This window comes from Balaenoptera ricei, chromosome 15 (assembly GCF_028023285.1).
Source record: "Balaenoptera ricei isolate mBalRic1 chromosome 15, mBalRic1.hap2, whole genome shotgun sequence".
In the NCBI taxonomy this organism is placed as follows: domain Eukaryota; kingdom Metazoa; phylum Chordata; class Mammalia; order Artiodactyla; family Balaenopteridae; genus Balaenoptera; species Balaenoptera ricei.
In genome coordinates this window covers 38434381-38447583 of record NC_082653.1, presented here as the reverse complement: position 1 = coordinate 38447583, position 13203 = coordinate 38434381, and the positions used below count along the sequence as shown (strand labels likewise).

Here is a 13203-nt window from a genome sequence, read left to right as displayed (position 1 = left end):
GGTGGCGCAGTGGTTGAGAATCTGCCTGCCAATGCAGGGGACACGGGTTCGAGCCCTGGTCTGGGAGGATCCCACATGCCGTGGAGCAGCTGGGCCTATGAGCCACAACTACTGAGCCTGCGCGTCTGGAGCCTATGCTCCGCAACAAGAGAGGCTGCGATAGTGAGAGGCCCGTGCACCGCGATGAAGAGTGGCCCCCGCTTGCCGCAACTAGAGAAAGCCCTCGCACAGAAACGAAGACCCAACACAGCCAAAAATAAATAAATAAATAATTAAAAAAAAAAAAGTGTTGTCTTAGGTAGGGCTTCCCCAGAAGGGGACCCTGAGGCAAAGATTTGGGGGCAGGTAGTTTATTTGAGAAGAGATTTCAGGAAATACAAGTAGGGAGGTGGCAAAGAGGCAGAGAAGAGAAGACAGCCAATAAAGAAAGTGACAATTACCAGGCAAGATATCATGTGAGGAAGGTGAGATTAGTTCTACTGATGAACTCTGGGAGACTATAATGAGAACACACACCTCAGAGCCATCCCAACCTGGGGCTGAAGAAGCTGAGGAATCCACTCACCCAGCCCTAATCATCCTTGGTCGAGGACTGCTTCCAGGGGCATTAAAACTTCAGCACTTCTGGAGAGGGTGTGGAGAAAAAAGAACCCTCCTACACTGTTGGTGAGAATGTAAACTGGTACAGCCACTATGGAGGTTCCTTAAAAAACTAAAAGTAGAGCTACCATATGATCCAGCAATTCTACTCCTGGGCATATATCCAGAGAAAACCATAATTCAAAAAGAGATATGCACCCCAATGTTCATTGCAGCACTATTTACAATAGCCAGGAAATGGAAGCAACCTAAATGTCCATCAACAGACGAATGGATAAAGAAGATGTGGTACACATATACAATGGAATATTACTCAGCCATAAAAAAGAACTAAATAATACCATTTGCCACAACATAAATGGACCTAGAGATTGTCACACTGAGTGAAGCAAGTCAGACAGAGAAAGACAAATATCATATGATATCGCTTATATGTGGAATCTAAAAAAATGGTATAAATGAACTTATTTACAAAACAGAAATAGAGTCACAGATGTAGAAAACAAACTTATGGTTACCAAGAGGGAAAGCAGGGGAGGGATAAATTGAGAGATTGGGACTGACATATACACACTACTATATATAAAATAGATTAACAAATAAGAGACTACTGTATAGCACAGGGAACTCTACTCAATACTCTGTAATGACCTATATAGAAAAAGAATCTAAAAAAGAGTGGATATATGTATATGTATAACTGATTCACTATGCTGTACAGCAGAAACTAACACAACATTGGAAATCAACTATATTCCAATAAAAAATAATTAAAAAGAAAAAAAAGCTTCGCACTTCTGGCGTTCCCTGCCCCAAGGCAGAGAATTGCAGATTCTTCACTGCAAATCGCCTTTTGGGAGTAGAGGTAAGTGCTCAGAGGATGTGGGCAGGGCACTAACGACATCTGTTAGAAGAACTGTGGGTCAATTTCTCCAATTTGCTTGTGGAAAGAGAATCATGAACTCAAGGCAGCAACTCCCATAAACAGGATGGTCTTGAAGCTGTGTTATGGTGAGAGGCTGGAGGAGCTAAGGACTATGTGGTGGGTGGGAACGTTAGCTGGTGGCGCCCTGCCTGGGAGTGAGGCTCTAGAACAGCCAGATTCCTGGGATGTTTTGGCAACTTGTTCTGGAAATAACTGAGAGTACTAGAGTTAAATGACTTGTTCATGGTTTACTTTTTCTTAATTTCCTTGTTTCCCCTACATTCTAGGAGATGTATTTGAGTTTCCAAAACCTAGTTGGAGAGCCTGAGGTATATGACTAATGTGCTTGAAGGTAAATTCATAAGTTGGTGATTGGATGATGACCACTTAGAGCAAGAATTTCCAAATCTTGGATCATGAAGTCAACACTTTTTACTCTTCTAACAACATTTGACTGAATACTCATCTCTTGCACACTGTTTGTTTCATCCTTTGAACTTGCCTTCATGTTCATAGGGCCAAGGATTTCACAAGTTTCTTCTGGACAATGTAGGAAATACTTAAAACCAATATTGATTGAGCTGTAGAGGAGTACACCAGTACTATGAAATGAAAAGATACAGGTAGCTTGTATGTTTCTTCTATCACTCCCAGCCTCTGCTTCCCAAATGGCTTCACTCAGGACATATCATTTTAGTTACTCCCAACATTGAACTTCACCTTTTCTTCCTGGATCACTCTATTTCAAAATAACACCTTCTCTGCCACCTCCTACACTCTTTACCCCCCAGTATATAAAAATATACTGCTTTATATTTTTCTGGGGCAGTTACCATCTGATACACTTCATATTTTAGTTGTCGGTTTATCTGGATAGATAAAACCCCCAGCTTGAGTGTAAGTTCAATGAATCAAGGGAATTGCCCCTGCCCCTCCCACTCCCAATACTCAGAACAGGACCTGGCATAGAGGCTCAATAACCATTTCATGAATGAATGAATGAGAGGTAGGTTTACCAAGACCTTCTACTAAGAAGCCCAGCACATTTGTCTTTACTGTTCTTTGTGAAACCAAATGTCTCTCGGAGTTTCCTGACTGGCTGAATTGAGAGAAGCACAATCCTGGATTTATCTTCCAGGCCTCTCTACAGCTTTGGAAACACACACATCTGGCTTGAATCATGCCTCCATCACTTTTTAGCTTGAACAAGAGAAATCTGGTTCAAATAATCTATTAATTTCTTCTTCTGCAAAATGGGGCTAATAATGTCAAGTTTGCAGAGTTTTTAAGAGTGTTTAATGAGTCAACATAAATGAGGCACTTCACACAGCACCTGGAATGTACTAGCTGACCACAAGTATGATTTTTCTTCCATTTCTCTCAATTTCCATTGCCGTTATCAATGTGCTGACAAATCAGTGACACAAAGATTGGGGCAAGCTGGTCAAAGCAGATGCTGGGGGAGGATGTAGAAAAAGGAAAACCGGAACTAGAAATGGAGAGGCAGACAAGAGGAAAGGACTCTGTCACTAGGACACAGGACCACCTTTCACCTTCTGGTGTTTTGTCGAAGGCTCATGGATGAGAGAGATAGAAGACTTAGGCTTCGCAGTGTTCCACCTTGCTCCAGTAACTGTATTTCTACTGTACTTTCTGAGTTGGTGCATTACACAGATCTGATTCATTCCTGGGGAATATGTCTTCCTTTAGCCAAATGAAGCTGACTGCATTAACGCTGAGGCTAGACAAGCTCAATTATCAAAGGAAATATGCTTCAGAATGAATTATGTGATGGACTTTAAAGCAGGATACCCATGTCTTACTTTTCATGTATCCAGTGTGGGATTTTAATTACTCAAACAATGTGGAAACACACTCACTCACCTCACTGAGAACAGATGGAGTTTGGAAAAGAATTTTCTAACTCGGCCCATACACCAACCCCTTAGCAGCTTCAACATACACGGTATATTTATTCATCTCCATCTTTGAGCATCCTCTCTATTACCTTAATTTTAAGGAATAAATGTGTTGCTGGAGTTGGTCCTTAGAATAACTTCTCTGAGCACCTGGGTATCTCTAGAACCTGTTCTGAGGTTTGGGAACAGGGTAAAGAACTGCAAACATTTCCTGAGAATGATGAGCTTGCCATCACTGTTTTTACTTCTTAGCTGCTCTCACCAAACCTCCAGAGTTACTGGTGAAATGATCTGGCAGCCAACCAGAGCAATCAGGATACATTTGTCTGCATTGCCGTTATGGGGTAGGAGAGAGAGACAGAGGAGGTGGCAGAGGTGAAAGAGATAATAGTGGTGTTGGTGAAGGTGGTGGAGGAGATGGAGGTGGAGGCAACTGTGGTGGTGGCAGTGGTGATGAAGGAGATGGTCGTGGTTGGGAAGGTAGCAGTGATAAAGGTGGAGGTGCTAGTTAAGATGGTTAGAGAGGTGGCAGAGGCAGTGGAAAGGTCAAGGTGGTGGTAGCCGAAGCAGTGGTCATGGTGGAGGTAGGAGGGTATAGGTGATGGTGGAGGTGATGGTGGGAGAAGTGTTGGTGGCAGAGGCAATGATGGTGGTGAAGGTGGTAATGTCAAGAGCAATGAAAACTTATGTCTGCACAAAAACTTGAGCATGAATGTTCATAGCAGCATAACTCATCATAGCCCGAAAGTGAAAGCAATGCAAATGGCCATCAGGGGATGAATGGATAAACAAAATGTGTTTTCCATACAATGGATATTATTTGGCCATAAAAAGGAATGAAGCTCTGTTAGATGCTACAACATGGATGAACGTTGAAAACATGATGCTAAATAAAAGAAGCCAGTCACAAAGGATCACCATTATATTGTATAATTCCATTTATAGGAAATGTTCAGAATAGGCAAGTCTATAGGCAGAACTTAAATGAGTGGTTGTCTATGGCTGAGGGAAGTAGAATGGGAGTGATTTTATTAATAGGTGTGGGGTTTCTTTTTGGGATGATAAAAATAGTCTAGGGCTTCCCTGGTGGCGCAGTGGTTGAGAATCTGCCTGCCAATGCAGGGGACACGGGTTCGAGCCCTGGTCTGGGAAGATCCCACATGCCGCGGAGCAGCTGGGCCCGTGAGCCACAATTACTGAGCTTGCGCATCTGGAGCCTGTGCTCGGCAACAAGAGAGGCCGCGATAGTGAGAGGCCCGCGCACCGCGATGAAGAGTGGCCCCCGCTTGCCACAACTAGAGAAAGACCTCGCACAGAAACGAAGACCCAACACAGCCATAAATAAATAAATAAATAGATAGATAGATAGATAGATAGATAGATAGATAGATAGAAATGACAAAATTTAATTAAAAAAAATAGTCTAAAATTAGATTGCACAACTCTGTGAATATACTAAAAACTATTGGATTATACATTTTAAATGGGTGAATTTTATGACACGTCAATAAAGCTGTTAAATGAAGTGGGGGCAGCAGTAGTGGTGGTTGTGGAGGGCTAAGTTTGGTGGGGATACTGGAGAGAGGAAGGAAGATGAGAGTTGATTGACACCTGATATACCTCAATCAATGTACGGCCAAGTCTGAGTACCACGGATATTTTTCCCATGGAATTTTTTCTATGCCTTCTGGTTGAACTACATTTCCCCCACAGACAACACTGAATCTACACACAAGCATTTCTGAAACAGATTATAAAAATCAAGCCAAGTTTCGGCTGTCATTGGATCGTGTCTAGAAGGGACACCTTTGCTTTTTCCATTCAGTGTCTTCAGCACACAGAACTGGCTTCTTAGGAGCAATGGGATAGTAGCCAGATTTCTTCTTCTCATGTGAGTGCAAACTCAGATGGAGGTCCGTGAAGAAATTAAAACAGACATCTGGAGTCTATAATTTTTAATAATTTTAAACTAGCTACAAAATATCAATCACATCACAAACTGACAGAGGAGACAAGGGGGAATTTAATATTACATGCTGTAATGATATTTATCTCACAGTTTATCTATATTTCATTCATTTATATTATTTTTTAAAGGTTTCTTTATCAGCTACTAAACATCTCAGCAATTTGGTGTGCATAGCTCTAGATTAAGCAACAGAGAATTGTACTGATAACAAATCACAGGGGAAATGGTGATTAATAAGAGTCAGCCTTATAAAATTTACACCTCCACACTGTTTCACAGCAAGGTTGCTTTCTCCAAAACAGAGCCTTCAAAAGCAGCAAACAAACCCTATATTACATCCATTTGACATAGTTTCAGTCAAACATATATTTTGCTGGAAATGGTTAAATGGTGAGCGTGTTTAACCCATCTTTTTAAAAAAAATTTTTTTAAAAAAAGGATGATTATGATTAATAAGTCTAAATATTGACAGAAAGAAAGTGACACTATTGCAGTTTTGCTGGTATAACTTAATCTTGACAGTGTCTCAATACTGAGCATGCTTTGTTGTTGTTTTGCTGTTGTTGCTGTTGTTTTATGTGTGTGTTTTCTCATCAGTATGCTACTGTCATGGAAATATTTTGTTTAAGTAGGAATCTAAAAATCTATTTAGTTCTCATGCATAAATGCATAAATCACATCACTTTGAGTGCAATGCCTGTTATGTAATTCCACATTGTCTAATCATGAAATCATAAAGACAGATGACAGCCGTGAGGAACCAAAGACAGCAAATTTTGAGAGTTTCAGAGCCTGACACCCAAAGAAAGGACAGTGGCAGTAGCTCTGTGGAATGTCACAGTTTTACAAGAACAATACTGTGTATTGAAAGAATCAACAGCACATTGAGCATTCCTAAATCGTTGTCATTCAGTAAACGCCACTGAGGAGAGAAAAGGAAAAAATGAAACCCAGGACATCTTACGTAGGGAGTTAGAGCCACCAAATGACCACTATATACAGCCTTTGGGAAAAAAGAGACCCAGAAAGAACAAAAGACACATAGTATTGTTGGGCTGATGGATGACACAAGACAACATTCACAATGGGGGCAGATTGATGTGTGCATGTGTGCAGACCTACTAGGTAATACCATGAGAAAAGCATGAAGGTGCCATCTTGCCCGACAGCATTTGGAAGAGGACACAGGTGGGCACATTTAACCACTCCCCAGCATCTTTGTTGCACGTTGGTTGGCCTCATCAATTCTGGTTTTGTTGGAATCAGCCTGGAGAAAGGGGAAAGAAAACAGAACTCAGTTTACCCATTCACATTCCATTCATCCTTCTGGGTCTAGCTCAAATTCCTCCTGTTGGGTGAAGGCATCTTGAGACTTCCCTGATCAGAATGAACCATGCCTTCTTTTGTGTTCCCAGAACCATTGCTTATGCCTGGACTTGGACATAATCACAGAAGCTTGATCTTAGTTCTCATGACTCTTTTCCCTACTATGGAGAGCAGAGTTATATCATTTATCTTTCTCTTCTGGAATGACAACCAGTGACTTCTATGGCAGGCATTCACATCTGTTGGATTGAGTTGAATTCCTGCCATTTGTACAGTTATTAGCAGTGTCACTTTGGGAAAATTACTTAACATTTCAGGGCCTCAGCTTTCTCATTTATAAGCTGGGGATAATAAAGAACACTGCTAATGAGCACAGTTCCACTGATTCAACTTTGACAACATCAAGACTGACATCAACTATGAGGTATATCTTGTTATTAGCTCCTTTTTCCAAGTGAGGAAACTAAGCAGAGGGGATTTAGGCAATTTGTCTAATGTCACAGAACTAATAAATGAGGAAACCAGAGTCAGAAGGCCAGCACCCTGGAGTCAGCGTCCACACTGGTAGTCACTATGTTAGTCATTTTACTATTTAAGTTTGCTATGAGGATGAAATGAGTTTATACACATAATATGCTTAGAATAATGTTTTGCAAAAATTAAGGGCTCAACATATCGTATCTTGTAATTATTGTTATTGGGTGAAAACGTGGTTTGCTTTTAAGGATGTTTAATAATTTTTTAGCCCCATTTCTGAAGACTTACTCTTATGAGTTATAACTGGCTTGTTTTAGCAGGGGAACATTTACTATCATTTTGTGCCTTGACTGACCGCTTCACTGCTTGAGTTACCTTTTGCTCTGCATGCATCATGAAACCCAGGTCTGCTACCTGGATATACCTTTAAACTCCAGAAAATAAACTATTCCTGACACCATTGAGAAATGTATGAGTCAGCAAGTAGATGGGAAGACAAAAATTCTTTTTAGGCTGTTGTTTTGCTCTATTATGATTGGTAATGTTGTCTGTCCCTCTCCAGCCTGGGAAGAGGGGAAGGAAGCTGAGAGGCAGTGTAGGGAAACTGGACTGTTTTTATATCAACCAGTATTTACTCAACGGTTACTGATTTTGCGTCTATGACTGTGCTTGGTGCTTTCCAATCTCCACCAAGTTGTGTCTTCTTTATTCAGTTTAATTGTGAGTTCCCAGGACACTAGAGTTATCAATATTCAAATAGAAATTTGCCAAGTTAAAATAAAAAATAATTCTAGATTATTCATAACTCTGAATTATCTGGCAATGGCTCCCCACCATCTGTTTGGATAATTAAGAGTTGACTTCAAAACAGATAAGATAGAACACTAATTTTCCTTGATTGCCTTGATCTATAGATTCATATTTTTGACCTTAGGTTCCTAATTTGGGAAATGGGTATTCTCTCCAATTTTACTTGGCTCTTAAGTATTCCCTCTTCAGCTACAGAAATAATGACACTTTGGTACAAAGGAAAATTAGAGGCTCAGACCAATGTGAAATGCTCCTGAAGATTGGATTATTCCATTTTTCCAGACTTAACTTTGAGAACTGTTCAAATGAGAAAAATCATCCATTTAAAAATGGATAGCATTTCTGGAGGCAAACATTCTAGGATTTCTTACATTAAGAATGCACTGGCAAGTCTTCACATGATGGTACAAGGGATATTTTGAAGCAGAGCATGAGGTTACTCTTTGGATATCCTCAAAGGATCTGGGAGGAGCTGGAACAGACCTATCTTTAACAACCATCTGTGATGTCCTCCTGAATTATTTCTGAAGCATATCAAAATTCGGGCCCATACAATACAAAAGTGCCATATCTTTATTATATTATATAACAGTAGTGCTTTTAGAAAAAACTCTTGAGATAATCTTATTTTAGATGTCTTCCTGGTATTTGGAGAATGTGTCTGTGTTTATTCTACTTATATGCTTTTTAGGACTTTATTTATGCAATATATCCCATTCCAACTTTCATATTTCTATGTAGAGAATCCTAAACTTGCTAATATACTCAAGATATGGTACATGATTTGCCCTTGTGAGAAACCCAGGATGCCTACCAAAAAAGCCAGTATGAGAGGTAGAAGGAGCTGTTTAGTTCACCCTTCTGAACACTCTGGAAATCTCAACTTCAGATCATGACAGGTAGATTTTAGGCCACAGCTCAGACTTCCAGAAGTGGATACTCACTACCCCACATGGCAGCCTGTTCTGACCCTAGATTTGCACTGTTCTCTTATTATCTTTCAGGTGAGGAACCAGGTCATGAAGCTGGTGAGCAGGAAAACCTTGCTGGTACTCAAGATCTTAGTTTTCAAATTCCATGTTTCCTTGTTGATGAGAGAATGTGAGCAATGCTAAAGCTTTAACTTCACTCTATTTCAATGTATGCATAGCATCTTCCACTGACAACTTTAAATCCAAGTTTGAACATCACTAAGTTGTTTCCTTAGCAACAGTTCCCATAAAGATCTGATATAAACTTGCCCCATTTTAATAGTTTTCTAAGAGAATCATAGCTTTTTAACCTTAGAAGATTGTCTATATATAAATATCCTAAATCAGAAAACAAGGTTTTTAAATAGACAAAGTAATTTCTTGACAGTCCATAGGGATGTATTGAAAATTGGGTTGTTTTGGACTACCAAAACTTCACTGCTAACTGAAGTGATGAGAAAGGATCATGACTGATGAAGTTGGGTGAAGATTGCTGTTGGGGTCCCGAGAGAATATGGGAGTAACATCAGAAGATTCTCTTTTGTTCTACAGTGTGATTTAATCTTAGATATGCAGGAGACCTTTGCACACCATTTCCTCTTATCAGAAATAAGAACTTGCACAAGGTAGAAGTCTACTAATAATTGTGTAGCTCATGTAACATGTATCATTTGGAGCAATGCTGAGTTGAAATGGGCTTTATCTCAATCATATCCACATTGTTATTTTGAGGGGAAAAAAGGCTAGTTACTCAATGGGAACTAGACCCCTACCTTACTTCTTAAGCAATTCAGCATTCAAGGATGATATAAACTGTAATGACTATTTCCTATCCACTTGTCTGACTTTTGATTAAACCTTATAGCTGTACATGTCTTTGCTCTTGTAGCAAACTTGGCCCAGAATGAAAGGTATTCTCCTAAAGAAGAGAACTAGAAATACAAAGTGGCAGAATTAAGATGTCACTTGCCTTTCCAGGAAAACAACTTGTTTAAGCCCAGCTCTATCAATAAAGTTTTGACCCCTCTTTTTTAGTAGAACTTCTCCTTCTAGGACTCTAAGTGAGTTAGAGATATATTATCTCCCTACATCTGAGTCAATTGGGTCCTTTGATAGAAAATGACTACTCTTCATTTTTTTAAAATCATTTTCCTGTTGGAAGGTAGTTCAGCAATTATTTCTCAGTTCATTTTTTCTGGGCCGTAATGGTTAGGTCCATTTCTGTTGGCTCCAGTGCTTTATGAAACTCTCAATATTGTTCTGAAAATCTATTGATTTGCTTTAAAAGCTTTAAAAGCTTTAGCGTATCAAAAGCTCTTAACAGTAATAAGTATGTCATGACTTGTAAAGTAGGCAGAGCGCAAGTATTTTGTCAACTAACATTGACATCTGTGTAGCTCAATATTGATTAGCCAAAGTGTTATGCAATCAAATATTTTTAATATAAAGTGCACAGAACACAATAGGGCAAAACGTTCCCTTTATGTCTACTCATTCCTTTCTCAAGTCAGTGGAGAATGCTTAGGTACTAAGAAACTGAGTATTTAGCCTTATGATTCAAGAGATCTCAAAAACCACCCTTCTTCCCCCTACCAAAGTGGAATGATTTGTTGAAAAGAAACTCAGGGTTTCAGGCTCAAAACTTCAATATCTTCCAAGGAATAAACTCACACAATATAAGATTAGCCAAGTAGAATCGATTATAGATGCACAATTACCATTAAACCCATAATGTGTCTATTTCTCCCTGTTGGCATTTGGACACCTTTAAGAGATTATAAGCAATATTTAGGAGTCTACTGATTGGGGAGGGGGTGGAATACAAAGACATAGAGACTGAATCAGATTTGCATAGTGTAGAATACCAGGTTTGGGTGCCCCAAATCTTTATATAATAGCTTTCCAGTGTTTCTTTCTGTTTCCTCCTAATCTCAAACCCAAACCTACCTTTTTCCATTCTACTGTCTCCACCCTTCCTTATGCCTCTTGTTGACACTAGGGGGCTCAGTCTTAGCATGACACCTGGTGTCCTTATGTGAACGCAGCTTCATCAGATTATGTTCCCTACTTTGAGATCTGGACATGTGCACTGCTGAACTGGAAATGGAATCTGGGCCTTTTTGAACTGTCATTAAAGCTCTGGCACTTATAAAATCAAAGCTCATATTCATCATCTGGCTAACCTAAAATAACTATTCTTTCATCCATTTCCTGATTCTGTTCCTACATCATCTCCACTTGACAAGCTCCTAACCATCCTTTAAGACTCAATTCAAATTCAACCTTTTTTTTGGAGATTTTCCCATTCCCTGACCCTTGAAATCTTTCCTCATCTAACCTGATTTAGCATTTGATATGTGGCTTTCTTGGCAAATTATATTTTCATCTGAAGCTCACTGCCTTCTGTAGGCTGTGAGTTTCTTGGCAGTTGGGATGATGTCTTTCTCATCTTAACATGTCCTTTGATTCCTAGCACAATGCCTGAAGTAAAGGTGCCTCTGAGGAATATCTGCTAGATTAAATTCTACCCTGTTATTTACTTATCTGTTGCTGGATTTTTGTCTTAGAAAATTAAGGGGAAAATGTCTATCTACCAACGCCTGAATCCAAAGTCATGGTTTGAGGGTCTTGTTATGCCCTTCGCACTTCCTCGGTGGTTATTTCAGAGGAAGTGATAAGCAATGGAAACTTGCTGAATGCCACATGCTCACCTTCTCCATGATCCTGTCGATCTGGCGGTTCTGTGTATCGATCTCATTGCCCATATCCAGGGCCATGTGACGGAGGTTTCCAATGATGCCGCTCACCTGCTCCAGGTTTTCATCCATTTCATTTTCTCGGGCATCATTTGTTACCCTGGGCATCAAAGAGCAGTTTTTAGAAGATAGGAAAAAACTCAAATACCAAGGACCCAAAGTTTAGGGAAAACCTGTAGACCTCTAGGTATCAATCCTATCCTTTTAAAATTTCTATTCTATACAAGAACACATGTTAGCTTTTGTACATTGGAAAATGATGTTTTAAAGTGCATTATTGAACACTTACATTTCTATTTTTAAAGAAGGCATATTAAATAGATTAATTTATCTTCTTCTCTTGCTTCCACCAACACATCATTTCCTCCCTTCATATGTTTATCCCAATTTTCATTTTTTTAAGGGTAAAATCAGCTGGGAGGATTAGTTGGGAGGATTCCAGGTCAGAGAATGGAACTAGTTAGAAACTGTATTTTTCTTTCTGAAATGTCAGTCAAAATCTCCAACACTCAAATTTAGAATGAAATAAAAGCTACTGTACTAAGTCAGAGAATTTCTCCACTCATCTTCTTCCCCATTTGGGACCAACATCAATGGGAAGAGTAATGAGAATTACAGTCTTCCCCTTAATCCTGTTTGCTCCCAAGAATTCCAAAGGGAGCAAGATGACTGCTTGCTTGTTCAAGATGATTTTTACTTGCTCAGATTTCAATGCTATGGGGTTTTTTGGTGGCATTGTGAATGGATGATTTCAAGGAAGAAAACTGTGATAAAAGATTATTGTTTCAGTTTGAATGGGGAGGAAGGAGTTGGCTCTCAAAGTGCCTTATCCAAAGTGTCTTCCCATTTTTTTCATAGCTCAGCTTGAAAGTTAAGAAGGCACTAGCTCTTTACTGTAAACGGTAGGTACTTATTCCAGAATGTCTGGCTAACTAATATCTTTCTACAACAGATGGTGATGGGCTAAAATATGTTCAGAGGGGTTAAAATCCATCCCCCATGGTAAATCCCAATGCAGACTGCCCCTCTAAGGTTTTTAAAGCAGTCCAGGCCAGATAATATTAAAGGGGAACTTCCTAGATTTCTTCTGTAGAAAAGAAGCTTATTTAAATGATCTTCAGCAGCTAAGGCATACTTCTGGTTCCAGGGTTCCCAGCCCTATTTGCACATTAGAATCACCTGAGGAGCTTTAAGAACTACTGATACCTGGATCTCATTTGTAGAAATTCTGATTCAGTTGGTGTGGATTAAGTCCGGGCACTGATACTTTTTAAAAATTGCTCAGGTTATTCTAATGTGCAGCCAGGATTGAGGACCCCTGGTCTGGTTTCCGTTGGAGCAAATAGAAACATGAATAGAATTGCCATCTGTTATTTCTAGGTAGACATCTAGACCTTTATACACAAATGGTAGTGACTCATTTGAATCTGGGTTATTGGTTGGCAGTCTC

At 39.6% G+C, this 13203-nt stretch overlaps 1 protein-coding gene across 1 annotated transcript in view; it reads right to left on the bottom strand.

The window, feature by feature from the left end:
* Window positions 1–6339: 6339 nt before the first annotated feature.
* SNAP25 (synaptosome associated protein 25) overlaps window positions 6340–13203 on the bottom strand; it is an 88050-nt gene continuing 81186 nt past the window's right edge. Inside the window, exons 7-8 of the mRNA XM_059897125.1 lie at window positions 11709–11853; window positions 6340–6680 (exon numbers count right to left, since the gene is read on the bottom strand). Of these exons, the coding sequence (XP_059753108.1) occupies window positions 6612–6680; window positions 11709–11853 (214 nt within the window). The 3' untranslated portion in view covers window positions 6340–6611. The remainder of the gene's footprint in view (window positions 6681–11708; window positions 11854–13203) is intronic.